The sequence below is a fragment of the Leguminivora glycinivorella genome, chromosome 6, assembly GCF_023078275.1.
Source record: "Leguminivora glycinivorella isolate SPB_JAAS2020 chromosome 6, LegGlyc_1.1, whole genome shotgun sequence".
NCBI lineage: Eukaryota > Metazoa > Arthropoda > Insecta > Lepidoptera > Tortricidae > Leguminivora > Leguminivora glycinivorella.
The window spans coordinates 3,013,535-3,030,259 of NC_062976.1; the positions used below are offsets into that span (position 1 = coordinate 3,013,535).

At 36.7% G+C, this 16,725-nt stretch overlaps 1 protein-coding gene across 1 annotated transcript in view; it reads left to right on the forward strand.

Annotated features, from left to right (window-relative positions):
- LOC125227624 overlaps positions 1-16,725 on the forward strand; it is a 238,252-nt gene that overhangs the window by 18,449 nt on the left and 203,078 nt on the right. Inside the window, exon 2 of the mRNA XM_048131980.1 lies at positions 6,441-6,885. Within this exon, the coding sequence (XP_047987937.1) occupies positions 6,441-6,885 (445 nt within the window). The remainder of the gene's footprint in view (positions 1-6,440; positions 6,886-16,725) is intronic.

Genomic DNA, 16,725 nt, shown 5'->3' on the forward strand with positions numbered 1-16,725 from the left:
AGCACCCACATCACAAGCCTTCTTGAGCTTACCGTGGGGTTCAGTCAATTTGTGTAAAGATGTCCTATATATAATATTAATTAATTAATTTGACTTCTTACAATCATTTGTTATCCTAATAACATCTCAACTTGAAGCACGTTAACAAATGAATTTTTGATTTGTTAATGCATGCAACATAGAAGGTGGTTATTAAGTTCATACACAATTTGATCTGGGGGCCGATTTTTGCGTCTCACTGTCAATAAAATACCGGTTGAAAACGGTGAATTGCCTATTATTTTCAGTGACAATTTTCTGAATTCAAACGCGTGAGACTCAAAAATCGGGCCCCTGAAAACAAAATAGAGTAGTTATTAAGTTCATTCTTGAACACAATCGAAATGCGACATATTGTGGATAACTCCCTTGAATACAATTGAAAACCCCAATAACATAGTTTCCTCAGGAAGTGTAAGCAATTACAGTAGTTATCTCCGTACAAAACATTATAACCATCCCAATGCTGCCACCTCTGTCAACTCTACGACCACCCCAACATCGACACACCTACCCTATAAGTATAACCTCATTAGTAATTAATTAATCTAAATTGCACTTTAATTCTAACAATCAACGTTTACTTTCCCTTAATGTCTTGTTAATCCTTAAACGGCAATTATAACTTGGACTCCGATGGGCAGTAGTATAGTCACCATCAAAAATATCAGACCGGGCAACGCGCTAAAAATATATGAACACGGCTCTTTGTATTGTCAAGGCGTTTATTTGATCTATTATCAAAATCAAGGCATGCACTACTCATTTCGGAGACCAAACTTCACTTTGGATAATTGAGCGAAAATATGTAAGGTACAGCGGGGCAAATCTCGACTCGGGAGGCCAATGTAACTGGTCCATTTTTTCAATGCAAACATTGTAATAATTTTATGTATTACAATGTTTGCATTATTAAATAGAGTGTCCACCGGTTATATATGGTAGCCGTGTTCAGTGGATACATGTAGAACTCACATCATAGTGTAATTAATGGGAAAAAATGGATTACACTGAGAGAAAATACAACCAGTTTTCATGTTCGTTCAACAAGTTTTTTGGTTAAAATAGCGCCTACGTACTCTTTGGTTCAAACAACAAGCTACTTGTCATTTGAATCGGCAATATATTTGAATCAACAAGTTGATTTTATAAAAACAACCTGACACATATTGTTTTAAACATCGTGTTTGGCTGATTCAAACGGATAAACCGCAACAAGTCGAACTTGTTAAATTCACAATGCAAATTTCTCTCAGTGTAGTTACAACAATCTGTCATAGCCTTCGAGTCCTCATTGACTGTACGTGCCAATATCCGCGCGGTTTGTCTCCGACATACATATATCCTTATTTCCATCGATATACCTAGAAATTCCATGATCCGGTTGATATTACAATCGTCCGCCGTACAAAAATTCAAATTAATAAATACCGCGGATCAATGTAAATTGGTACTCGCACGCTTGTTTTGGACGGTCGCCATGGCAACGCTATTGGGAGCAAGGGTGCTACAGGTGAGAGGGAGATAGAGATTTGTGTGTGTACAAAAGGGATGCAAGAGGGGGTGCAGTGGATGCCGGTTAAATTGCATTAGGCTGGCTTTTGGGACGCAATATGCTGGATTTGCGAAATGAAGTGAATGTTTGTATGTATGACAGGTTTTGTGTGTAAATGTATTCAGGTGGCGAAATAAATAAAAAGGGTTAAAGGCCATCTAAAACGCTTTACCCACCTTACTTAATATTTTTTTTTCACCACACCAAATGGTAAACTTACTTTGCTATCGAAAACAGATAGCACAATTGCATTTTATCCACAAGAGCTCGATACGCTCGCGGTTCAATATTGGAATCTTTCGCTTGCTCGGGTATCAATATTGGCACGTACGCGTGCGGTTAAACAATAACTTTGCCCCCTTGTAAAACATATAACTATTAAAGTACCTATATAAAAAACCTATATTACTTTCATATCCTAACTAAAATCCTAATATGCCTATGCCTATTTAAGTTGATCATTACTAGGTAGGTAAGGATCAATCTGCTAAAATTACGACATAATAAAATTTAGTAGTCATTTATTTATATCATAGACTGGCTTTTTTCCGCGGCTTCGCCGGCATACTAATCTAATCTTGTTTCCTATCCAAACTTTGGACCCCCATTTCACCCCCTTAAGAGGTGAATTTTGAAAAATCCTTTCTTAGTGCTCCTTTACACCTTATAAGGAACCTACGTGCCAAATTTGGAATCTCTAGGACCAGCGGTTTCAGCTGTGCGTTGATATGTCAGTCAGTCAGTTTCTTCTTTTGTACACCCTGTTTTTATTAAATTCCGTTAACTTTAAGGGAAGGTTCTTCAAATAAAATTAATTTCTCTAAGAAACTAGCGTCTTAACTCTTACGGTTATCGAGTTATTAAAAAAATAAAGATAATTACTGAACACTTGTGTGACAGCCTTTACCAATTCCTAATGTTTATTTGTTTTGACATCTGCCGTCAATCACTTGACACGAACTTGAATGTTATTCTTAAGGGTCTCTCACACTAATTAATTCATTTATTACGTATGAAGACGATGACATTTTTTTTTGCGAATTTTACTAAAAGTGATAAGTATACAGAGTGGTAGCTGATAACAAACCTAACAACATGTCGATTCTGATAATGAACCTAGCTATGTGTCGAATTTAACGGAAAACAAAAAAAACACGGTGTATATTTAGAGGAGGCCACCACCAGCCAGGCTTGCATGCATAAAAAATAGAAATGATGTGAGTGAAACACACAATAGCGTGGTAGACTAACGTTATTCCACAGAATATTAGTACAACTTATTCTGGAAACATGGCAACGAACTTAAACCTAGCTCTAGCTTTTGTTAACGTCTTTGTTCAAAACGAAACCGACTTAAAAAGGTGGATTATTAATCCGCAGGAATTGGTGGCCGAAATAAATGAATGTAGTAAGGTACCTACAGCGGGGCAAATCTCGACTGGGAGGCAAATGTAACTGATCCATCTTTTCCATGTTTTGACAATGTTTGCATTATTAAATAGAAAAATAGAGTGTCCACTGGTTATATATGGTAGGCGTGTTCAGTGGATACATGTAGAACTCAACATCATAGTGTAATAATGAAAAAAAAAGTTATTTTTTAAATTAGTATTCAGGATAACAACAGCCGTAAATATAACTATCATCCATTAAATTACATTTTGTAAGAATTAAATCAACTAAATGTGTATCAAAACAATCAAAATGTGCAATACACACAAATGCTCGAACCCTAAAGTACAATATAGGTTGTTAATTAAGTATTCTTATAATTACGTAATTTAATTCTTCAATAGCTATCCACCTAGATCTTCATTAGAATACTAGTATTAAATACTCATAAATACTCATAAGTACCAACAAAACTTACGTGAAGAATTAGTTACAATTTCCCCCCAGTAGAGATTTGTCCCGCTGTACCTACCTTATGCCAAATTACTTAGTCAGTCAGGTACGGCAATAACAAGTATTTATAGTTACTTAGTTACAATACCTACAATGAAATTTTTCTACTCCTCGACTTTAATCTGTCAATTCGGACACCGCAAACTAAACTGTAAGTGCTGACTTTTCAGTGTTGGATAGTCTTTGACACTTAGTCAACTATAATATTTCATTACACTTCACTTTAGTTAACTGAAAAAAAATCAAAAATAGAACTTCATACAAGTTCTATACTAATTTGCGATACCTGGCAAATTTTTCTGCATCTGAAACACATTTTTTTTATCTATCGCGTTATTTATTACATTTTTACAACATTTTTGTAATTTAAAAAGGTAACCTTAAAGGTCGATCGAAGCCTACCCAAGCTTTACTCTAAACAATGAATCTGCCAACTCAATATAAAGCAATCCTTTTTACCGTAATCCAACAAAGAAATTTCCATAAAATATATAACTTAAACACGTCATGAATTTATTAGGGCATACCCGGGCAGTACCTATATTTAAAGTCACACACAGGTCGAACGCGATTAATTAACATTATTTTTACCTTTTTTCCCAACGCAGTACCTATTTGAATGGTAGATTATTTACCCATTAGATGGGACATGCAAGAAACAAGACAGAATACATTAAAATTAAATAGCTTAAATATTATCAGTAATAATTTAATAATGATCGAATACAATAAAATATTATTATGATTAAATGTAATAAATTTAATTATAAATTCTGTTGTCTTATGCCTTAAACATAAGTGTTAAAATGCGTTTAAATAGATTGAATTATGAATATACCTGCACTTTGCTTAAACTGCTGTAAGCCTAGTCGTAAGCTTAGTTTTAAGGAATATTTACAGTGCCCTAACAGGGTTTATGTGTGAACCTATCATATTGTAACACCTGCTTTGTACCACATGATTATTATGCAATAAATTATGAATTATGAATGACATTGTTTGTTTAATTTTTTAATGGAAGTCAAACTTCTAATGCGACTTGCAACTGACAGCGTTAAACGTTTAACTCGAAGTTTGAAATACCCCTTCCTATTTTCATTTCCACATTACGAAGTTTCACTTCTTCCGCGCGGAGGTACTCCACGCACTATTTTTTTAAATTATTTGTAGGTATATCTTTCCCGACACAGAAACCGTAGGGTATTCCTGACCTTTGGGAAGCATCGGAGCCAAAGCCAACACATAGAGGCCCCTTTGACACTTGAATGAAATGTAAGGGGTACCTACATCGAACGGATGACATTATTATTTGTATTTTTTGTTTTCTATATTGCGGTGTCAATAAATAGTATTTGTCAATTGTGTAAAGAAAAGGTGGTCTCAGACAGTAGCCGAATGTCCTGTGACTGATACAAAAATCGTGTGTCCGAGTAGGCAAACACAGTCGCGTTATAGAAGATATAACGTCGGGCCTCCTTTTCGCACTATTTGTATGTGCCATAGGGACGCACAGATGTGATAAAGTTTATCACGCTGGTGTGCTACGCTTGCAAAACGCTTCACAGATATCTTTAGTGTGATTTCCATTTGAAAATGTGACGTGACGTAAAACGTTTCAAAAAGTCTCATTTTATATGAGATTTTGAACAGCGCACCAAGCGGACGTTTCGGAACAGAGTTCATCTAAACCTCACACTATAGGTCCGTATTTGTGGAGTCTACTGAATATACTCTACGATTTAAACGAACAAAAGGGCCGTGCAAGAATGCTGGCCGCGTGAATTATGCAACGGGAAGGATTTACTTTTTAACCACCATTTTTTATGAGGTTACGTAGAGAATGCATAAGAATTAAAAGTTTAATGTGTACGTTTGTATGGCGTTTGTAGCGTGGTACGAGGATATTTAATGGAGTTTAGGACTTCAGGAAAAGTTACTTTTATTACTGAATCTACTTAGCAGGTCAACTCAGTTTACTAAGTAACAAAATATTGGGTAACATCAAATTAGAAAAGTTTACACATCATTTGATATAATTTTTATTTCCTATTTTTTATTTTCTAATTTTAAAATTTTATGAGAGGTAGAAACATCTTGAAACATTTAACAAGGTACTAATTCAAATGTCAGTTCCTAATGTTTACCATAGTCAAAGAATTAAAAAAAAATTAATGTAGGGTCATCACTACGAGTATATTTAATGTTATAATAAATGAAATCGTAAAAATATTTTCAATAATTTCAATATCCAAGAGATATTACATAAGAATAAAGAAAGAGGAATTTGACAAGTTAATATTACGTCACCTGCCATGTTTACACAATAAGGCACCCGTGTATCGATATTGTCGATTGTCGATGCACCGCCGTTACTGATACAGCATTAATATGTATGAGCTGGGTGCTTTTACGTTGAATGACAAATTAATCCCTTTGTGCATTGCCTGTATACTGGTAACATGATAGTATTGAGTAATTTTGACTTAACTAAGTAGGATAGGTGTATTCACTGATATTTCAAGACTGGTTATTTCTATTTCTTTTCATATGAAGTTATTTTTCATAACACGACGTCATCGTCCCGGCTCAATCTAATAATGAGCCTTCCTCAATTTGTTTGCAGACCGTGTGATGTATTTACCTATGTCAGTAGTACGTAAGCACTGTCTATATAATCGTGTACCTTGCTTAATATCAGTCAGAATAAATCATATTTTCATCGAAGCTGTTGTTTCTCTAATGCCATCCGTACATGGCGACCCTGCCAGGATGCCATCCGTACAGCCGTTTAATATTTGGACAAGTCATATCTTTACCTTTCTCTCAAGAAATATGCTCGTAATTTTGTGATGTGTCATTCGTGGCAGTTTCAAAGGTTTAGGTCTTCTAGACACAACTGCATTTATGCTTTTGAAAATTAAAAAACTTCTTTTTGTTCCAGAAATCGTCGAAGAGCAACAATGCCACGACTACGCCTTCCGCCTGACGTGCCGGCAGCTCGACGCCCACATCGCCATCCTCGAGGCGTGGTACACCTCAACCGACCGCCTCAACGCCTCAATAAGCCTCAACGCCTCAGACCTCAACAACCTCACAATTCGAACTGAGAATGATTCAGAACTCGATAAAGTCTACGTGTATTCTAGTCCTAAACATAACGGCGTGTACGAAAGCAACCATTCCAATTTTGAAAATTTGACTGTGAATGTGTCTGAGCGTTGGAATGCTTCCGAATTTGAATTTTTTACGGATTTTGTGGATAATGGGAGTGATTGTGGGGTGGGGGGGTTCGTGAGGAGCTATGGGAGCTGGCGGGAGGGGGATAAGAGGAGGCGGTCGCCGGCGCGGGACGCGGCCGTGAACTTGAGGGCGCCGGTGAGCTATCGGTGAGTGATTCGAGGGTTTTCGGGGATTCGGCGGATTTATTATGAACACGTGAGGAAAGCCAGTTAAGATATGACTGGCGAGGCTAGCGGTCAAACCCAGTCGACCAAAATGTATTTTTGAAATGAGAACTTTTATGAGCAGTTCATACTAATGAAAAATACTTATCAACGTAGATTTGATAGATTTGTTCGAGTCTGACTGCTCAACTCAACCCACTATTTTAATAAAACGCCGCAAAATCAAATTTTTCATAGACTAGTACCTATGCTTTCACATATTACCTATAAAATAATCAAATAAAAGCTTTAAGGCGTACGTATGCAGATTAAAGATGAAGTAAGATGTAGTCATGTAGGCACAAGGGATATTACAAATTATTATAACAGTGATAAACTGATAAACTTTACTAGCGCTTGATGCGATGTACCTAACTTGAGGCGTTACCAACATACATATGTCATATCATATCCCTGTCTAGCCTAGAATGTCTAGACATCATTACTATGTCTCCTTCGAGCTTAGCAATAATCATTCCAAAACCTATTATTTTAGTCACGAAAATGTACGGCATAAACTAGTCTACAAACCATACAATACAATCCAATTATAAATTACGGTGGGTTTGATGTTGTGTTATAATATTTTTCGTAGAAATAGTTTATAGTACATTACGATACAAGTGCGTAAAAAGGAAGTTCGAAACCAGTGGCGACAAATCGACACGAGTTACAAATTTCCTTTTCGCACGTGTATCGTACGACGTTTTTCAGTACAGATGGCCCTCCGAAGTTTCGACCTGACATAATAATGAACCACTTCTCGCACTAGTGCGTAAAAACACCATCTGTACTGAAAAAGTTCGTTTCGATAAACTTAGTTCATTATATGCTTGCATTTCTTATATCTTCCTTTGTTGTACTCCGTTGTTTCATTTTAACTTATCGATACTTAAGTTTTGGTTAAATAATCTGTACATTATGACCTTGTATATTAAGTAGAGATATAGGTACCTACATATACCCACAATAAGTCGTTGACGCAACAAACGCAGTCGGGCTCAGTCGCGTCAATACGGAAGAGCATTAGAGATAGCATTTGGCTACGTACCCAGAAGAAAAAATCAGGGTGCGTAGCCGAATGGCACAAACGAAACGCTCGTAGATATCTATCTCTATCGCTCGAGCGTATTGGCGTGACACAGCCAGACTACCTTTCGCGGCATTTCGTTTTCGCTTCGCGTCGCAGAAATGCCATTCGGCTACGGCACCTGGGTGGCTAGCCGAATGGCACAATCGCTCACGAAACGCTCACGAAACGAAGCGCTAGTAGATATCTATCTCTATCGCGCTTGCGTATTGGCGCGACAGAGCCAGCGGCGTATCGCTTTCGTTTGGCGTCGGAGAAATGCCATTCGGCTACGGGGCCTGGGGGCCGATTTTTGAATCTCAATGTCACTAAAATACCGGTTGAAAACGGTGACTTGCCTATTATTTTCAGTGACAATTTTCTGAATTCGAACGCGTGAGACTCAAAAATCGGCCCGCTGGTCCTTGAACTAAGCATCTCGCAAAAGTGTCATAGCCAACAGAGAAAAGCCAGAGATACAGGGTGATAAAGTCAAAGGCCGTATATTTAGATTAGCGGGACATTTATTTGATCCCCGACTCCGCGGGAGGAACCCGGGGCATAAAACAACTTGTTTATTCATTTCGGGGCACGAAATGAAACTGAATAAGTGAATTGTACAATCAGGTTTTTTTGTTGAAATTTTACTTTTGGTATACATTTCATGCGTTCTTTGTTTAAAAAATAAGTTAAGTCCCAATTTAAGAAACTGAGATATAAAGACAATCTAAATTGGATCTGTAATTTTTTCATGTTGCATTAAGTTTTTACTAAAACTTGATCACCTTCCGGACGGAAACTTTTTACTCAAAGCACATTTTTATGTCCGGTCTGGCCTAACGCGTAGTGACCATGTCTGCTACGCCGCGGTCCCGGGTTCGAATCCCGGTAAGGGCATTTATTTGTGTGATGAACGTTCCTGAGTCATGGATGTTTTCTATGCATATAAGTATTTGTATATTATATATATCGTTGTCTGAGTACCTGCGACACAAGCCTTCCGTGGGACTCAGTCAATCTGTGTAAGAATGTCCCATAAATATATTTATTTTATTATTTATATTTGAACTCTTCGTGTATTCGATTAGTGTGTTTTTGGTATCCCTCAACAATGCTGTAATAAAAACGTGCACATTATAACTTGTAACATAAGAAATACTATCGCGATTTTATACTTAAAGTAAAGGATACAATAAACTCACATTTTTTTTATTATGAATGGGCTTACTCTTGACCACAGACTAGCCAAAGGCAAAGACGTGGCCTACGATGGAGTGAGCTCGCCCAGAAGATGCCTGTTCGCCCTTGATTTGAAGGTCGCCGGGTTATATGAGCTCGGAAATAGAGCCATATAAATAATTATATTAAAAGGCATAAACTTCTTACATGTATCCATTGACATCACGTTGGAATATCAAGGTACATACTGCACACCACACATGCATTCCATGCTTTAGAAGCATACGTATTAGCTGACAATAGTGACAATACGTAAACATAACATTGTCGCCCTAGGGAGACAATCCTTTTGGGACTGTACAGGACATTGAATGTTTCCATGAAGGTCGATGTCGATATAGCTGCAAGTTATTTATACCAGACAAATTCTTGTAAGTTTGCAAGAAATATACATATGTCGAAGATGAGTCTGTTTAAAGATGTTACCATAAATAAATTACACATAAATATGTCATCAATTGTTATCCAAGCTCGAGCGAGAGAAGCGATTTATTTTTTATCCAATTTTAATTTTTTTAATATTAGAAACAGGTAAATGATTCGAACAGGATGGTCTAGGATGGAACCTGTTTAGTGTTTACCCAAAAGATGTCTATTCCCCTTATTGTTTTACTTTTATGTATTTTATCACACATATTACAACTTAAAATCGTTTTTATGAAAGGCTGATTTAGTTTGAAAATCAATAAATCTAGATAAATAGGTACGAGTTGCGACCTAGATGCGTAGAGTGCTAGTACAGTCACCGGCATAAATAAGTGATGATTTCTGTACCTCATACATACATACATACAATCACGCCTGTATCCCATAAAGGGGTAGGCAGAACACATGAAACTACTAAAGCTTCAGTGCCACTCTTGGCAAATAAGGGGTTAAAAGAAAACGAAACTGTGACATTGTAGTGACAGGTTGCCAGCCTCTCGCCTACGCCACAATTTAACCCATATCCCATAGTCGCCTTCTACGACACCCACGGGAAGAAAGGGGGTGGTGAAATTCTTAACCCGTCACCACACAGGCGCATTTCTGTACCTCGTCACATTAAAATCTTGTTTGAAACGTCATACGAAGTCGTCAAATGATTAAAAGCGACGAGGTGCAGAAATCATCACTTAATTTTGTCGGTGACTGTACGTAGGTGTGTTCAGATATTTGAGAACATCTTGTCCGCTCTGGTACATTTGATAGCGACAGTGCATGATTCCAAGAAATACTATTTCCGTCCTTCAGCACCAGCTGCACAAATGCATAAAGTAATGAATGAGTATTGTTGTGGCACTAATTTCAATGTTAGAGGTTATCTGGTATTTAGGGCAAGCCCGCGATAACCGAATTGTAAGGTAATTTAACTATTTCTTCCTATTGTAATACATGAATTTATCTGTTAGACATGTAAAAAACCCACTAATTGAGTAATACAAATGTACTCTCCGATATATTTCACGTGCCTACATGAATTATGAAAACTCATTATAATTATAGAATTGTAGAATCTGCGGGCCGATTTTTGAGTCTCACGCGTTCGAATTCAGAAAATTGTCACTGAAAATAATAAGCAACTCACCGTTTTCAACCGGTATTTTAGTGACAAAATCCCGACATGCGAGATTAAAAAATCGCCCCCCTGTAAAGCGAAAAGACGTGAAATATATGGGATGTAATACATTCTGTCCCTTCTAGTCTTCTCTTTTCACACAGACTACGAGTAGGTACCTACAAATGATGTTAATATTTTTTTTTATTTGGGATAGGTTTCCAAATATTTTACTATTTTAGTTCGATAGTCAATTTGACTGTGAAATAAAATTGTTTGCCAGCTATGTAAAATATTTACATATCACTATTTCACTTTACCTACTCTGTGTTTACCAAAATATTCTATCGCCATAAAATGTAACTGATATTTACGTTAATGGCAATGTGCTTGGTATAGATTTTAATGGATCTAAAAATAAAATATTGCCTTGATGGCAAGTGCAGTATGAATGTATCTTTAATGCAGTTTAATATGCAATATCTCGTAAGGTTATGGAAGTAAACAAGCATATTTCTTTCTTAAATATCCAGCTACAAGTACATATTCTGTTTGTTCCTGGGTGGCTAGCCGAATGGCACAATCGCTCACGAAACGCTCACGAAACGAAGCGCTAGTAGATATCTATCTCTATCGCGCTTGCGTATTGGCGCGACAGAGCCAGCGGCGTATCGCTTTCGTTTGGCGTCGGAGAAATGCCATTCGGCTACGGGGCCTGTTACATTTTAACCGTAAGAATTGTCATCTGTCGATAAGTCTGCTCGTTTGCCTTAATACATAAAGCATGGCCAGAAATATCCTCTTTGGCCTCGAAGTTGACTGGTAGAGAATGCCTTAAAGCATTAAGTCCGCCTTTTTGTACTGCAAGATTTTTTCTTTTGTGCAATAAAGATTAAATAAATAAATATATGACTACGCGCCATTTTGCGGAATTTCACCAAAACTATTTTCTTCATACTAAATTAAACATCAGAATACATCAGAATAACAGCGCCCTCCTGACAATAGTCACATATTTCTGGTCAAGCTTTACAAAAACTTGTTAAACTAAAATAATCTATAAAACTAATTGGAACGTTGGAATTGAATTCATTCAATCTTGTTTGTAGGATATTTTCAAGTTTTAATATTACACTGATCCAATGATTAATCGCGCAATTTAAAACCAAAGTAAACACCGTGTATTTCAGTATTTTCAGCTACAATTCACGAAAACTGTTGAAAGATATTCTCAAAAGCAAGCAAACTCAATCACAATGATAAACGACCATCCGAGTGTTGATTTAAAACGCGTTTTAAACACTCATCAATAACTTCTCTTTGCTCCTTTGTGGAGCGTTTCAGTTTCAAAAACAACTTAAATATGTACTGGCAGCTAGCAATTCATAAAATTAAAGACAGACTATCACCTATTTTGTTTTGTCAACCATTTTGGGACCATCCCCACACAAGAGACGCACGCGTCTCTTGTGTGGGGATGATCCCTTGATAGTCACGCTTCAGCAACGGTTATAGAATAAGTAGAATAACGGTAACTGTACAGTGTACAATACCGACGGGGCTGTCAAAATCGTTGTCAACTTAGGTCGACCTGAGCTTACGTTGATGCAACTGTAAATTAAACTAGGTACTTAACTGCAGTAACCCCCTTATTCATAAACGTACACTAAAGTTATCAAGCCGATAAAATTCGTTTGTCCCTTTCTATCACACCAATACATGCAGTTAACATTATATTCTAACAATATATTCTATTAAACGTATGATTGCATGCGTTCGGAGCTTTGTCTATCGCATAAAACAACCGCGCGTACAATACCTATTATTGTAATCTCACAGTGTTTTGAGTTTTACTGTAATGTTGTGCTAAATATTTGTCCAACAAATAAATAGGTAACTAGGAGCAACATTACTAGTTTTAAACTAAAACATTTACGAAGTTTTCTGATTGATTAGGCGTAGTTAACGTTAACATGGCTGTTACATTTAACTGTTATTTCAATGTCATTCGTTGCGCGTAACTAATCGTCCAAGAGAGTAATTGCTTGCTACTAGTGGATATTTATGTGAGAAGTATTACGTAACTCGGCACTTCGCCCGTTTAAAATGAGAAATGTATGTGCTTATTAGTAAAGTTTCACGTCAGAAGTTGAAGTTTGTAAGTGAAGAAAAGTTATGGCAGACTATATGAGTATTCTAGGCACATAGCAAGCGCGTGGTCACTGCTGCTGTTGCTTGCAGTTGACAATAAATTAATTAAGAAGTTAGGTATATTTATCATAACAGATATAAAATCATCAAGTTTAGCCTTAGGTCGTTTATATGACATACTCAATTTTGTTGATATCGAAAAAAGAGTTTGTTCGCCTTCTGTAGTATCTATCTTTTTTTTTAAGAGGGGAAATGCATTACGCATACCACCCAGGCGCGGGGACGGGCCTGGGATGGTTATGTGGGACTCCCTAGGCTGATCAGACCTGGTTTACCCACTAAAACCCCTCTGTTGCCGTACGGCCTTGCTATACGGCGAGGTCCCAGGCACTCCGAAGTACTCGTCCGCAACCTCGTCAGCAAGCGTCCAGACTCGAACCCGACTCTTGGGGGAAATCACCCTACCGTCTCAGTTTAACACATTTCAATTTGTTTGTACACACATGTATTTTAACAGAATACATCTGCAATCTTAGAACTCAAAGAGCAAACGGTATACCGTTAAACCGAAATACGTTTTAGTCCACTTGTTAATTCTCATTGTAAGTATTAAAAGTCTAGCAATCAATTTTCTTTGCGATGAGTTTGCCGCCTTACCTACTAACATTTACATGAACAAACAGTGCTAGTCGTCACAAACAGTCAAAATACTGTAATTTGTTTCGGACGTGTTACTGCAAGAAGGCGTGACGTGACAAAGGCTTCCGGTCCGATGGCCCAATTCCCTTAATTCGGCTTTAATTGAAACGTTTTTAATCCGAATAAAAGGCACGGGAAAAATCGGTACGGAAAGACGATGACCCTCAGTAACTGTAAGTGCGTTTTCACCTACATTACAGGCGCCATCTTGGATTTTTTCTATTGAAATCCTTCTGACATCCGATATCGGATCAGATAATGTGAAAACGGTCTAATTGTACTGTACCATGAGTTGAGACTTGACAACGTCCATGTTGCTAGCACCGAAGCACTAAATTATTGGCATGCCAGGGACGGAATGCGACTGGTGGATTTAGGCACATGCTAAAGTAAATGCAGAGGCGTATTGTAAAGATTTGGCACCCTGGGCTAGTTAGCTTTGCAGCCTTATTTAGTGACGAACGATATAGTAATTTATTTAAGAAAAAAAAAACGGCTGTGAAAATTCACGATATGGCTGGGCATTTTCAGAATTTGAGATCCCCCAATTAGCTATAGTTGTTAAAAAAAGTAAATTTTTAGACAGATTGTACCTATGCTTAATTGTCGTTACAAAACTGACAGTAACTTGCTGTTGTAACAATTAAGCATACAATCTGTCTAAAAATTTACTTTTATCACATTTTGATTTGATTATCGCTTAAAGTTTATGTTATTAACACAAAAACGATACTTTTATAGAAATTTCATTCTTAATTATAGTCACAAAACTGACAGTGACTTAATTTTTGTTAACAACTTTCGCTAATTGGGGTGTCCTAAATTCTGAAAATGCTCGGCGACAAGTTCTCGTCCATAGTTTGATGAGTAATGACGTTTTCCACAGATAAGAAAACTAGTTAAAACTACGAAATAGTACATTACGATACAAGTGCGTAAAAAAGGAAGTTCGAAACGAGTTGCGATAAATTAAAACACGACCGAAGGGAATGTTTTAAATCAACACGAGTTACGAATTTCCTTTTCGCACGAGTATCGTACGACGTTTTTCAGTACAGATGGCCATCCGAAGTTTCGACCTGACATTATGTATAATGAACCACTTCTCGCACTAGTGCGTAAAAAAAACAACATTTGTACTGAAAATTCCTTTTCACTAAAAAAATCAAGCCGCGGCGATCGAATAATACAAGTACATTCAGTATAATAATATATACACTATATAGTATGAATCGTCCAAAGTGTCAAAATATTTTCCGTACGTGTTATTGCAAGAAGCGTGACAAGGGCTTCCGGACCGATGGCCCAATTCCCTTAATTCGACCGTAATTAAAAATGTTACGGAAAAATTTGAATAGGGGCCCGTTTGCACTTTATTTTTTTGCTGGTTGTATAAATAATTCTTAAAAAGCCTGCATCGTGTTCGTGAATTTGTAGTGCCAAAATAATTCAGTCGAATGAATTAATTGAATTACCTAATTTATATACGAGTAAATACAGCGTGTGGTTTCCGTACGGGCGTATAATGTATCCAGTTACAGTATCTGATTAAATACGACTCGTAATAGGGTAATAATTTTGTTAAAAAGTGTTATTAATTAAGATTAATTATTTTTTTAATCTGACCAAGCAGCAATGTACGCCGTCAAACTTAATTTGACATGACATAAACGTCATTTCGTAATAACAAATAGTAGGTACGCTAATTGATGTGGACGTAATACATTGCGTGATGAATTATTATGTATAAAAAAATCTCATCTATTAAAAAAAACATGTAGTCAAGCTCCTTAGGTCTAATACTAATAGGTAGTTATTTTACGATATGCTCCCGTATAGAATACACACGCTGCATAAGTGAAAGCACATACAAATAATTGCAGGAGACTAAAAATCCCGTTTTTTTGTCAACACAGAACCCTAAAAGCTAAAAAATTGCCTGACTAGCTAATTAATGAAGCTGTCCTGGACATCCACTAATCAATTTAATGATGAAAAGCCAATTTCGCTGACGTTGTTTTGTCATACTTCCGCTATGAAAAACTTCAATGGCCAAACTTTTACAATTAGGGTGAGAAATTGTGGAACTGTAACGTCAAAAATGATAAAAATAAGTGTTATGTAATATGAATGGCGCTGCGTTTAATGAATTAACAGCATCCTGGCTACGAAAAAAAGAAAAATAGTATACACTACACACCTTGACCACTGAATGAGAAAGCCTCAGATAAAATTACATGTGGTATGTAATATTTCTTAATTTACTAGGCCTATAATCTACTATTTCTAAATGTACAAGTTACTTCGAAATCCAAACCTTAACATACGTAACGTAATATAATTTATACATACCTACATACATACATACATACAATCACGCCTGTATCCCATAAAGGGGTAGGCAGAACACATGAAACTACTAAAGCTTCAGTGCCACTCTTGGCAAATAAGGGGTTGAAAGAAAACGAAACTGTGGCATTGCAGTGACAGGTTGCCAGCCTCTCGCCTACGCCGCACAATTTAACCCATATCCCATAGTCGCCTTCTACGACACCCAATTTATAACTGAACATAATTGAGTGTTACATTTACCTCTATAATAAAAATACCCATTACTTTTTTGGGAATAATATCAGATACGCAAGAGTGAAAACTGAATGACACCCCCTACCAGTTGGGTGTGATGATAATTACGTAGTTTAAACACGCTACACGCAATTATGTTGTAATACAAATAGTTTTACGAAAGCCCATGATAAAAAAATCAAATAAAAATAATTTTTATTTACACGCAAAACACAGCGGGCGATCAAAGGGTACAATCTCTGTTAATAATATCATATTGTTTTAATTCCAAAATGACGTTTTTGTTACCAAATTGTATGTTATCTTATACCCTTTCGAAAATAGTTTGGCATTCACTATAGGCAATTAAAAGCTTATCTGTATTACTGGAATGGGGAATATTTGAAATGCCGCGTCTAAAATGGGTGGGATGGCTAACAAAAGAATTTGTATTAGAATGTTGGACACGCGATCTAATAAACCAAAAGTAACGCTCGCGTACACGAAAATAAAGTTAGAGTTA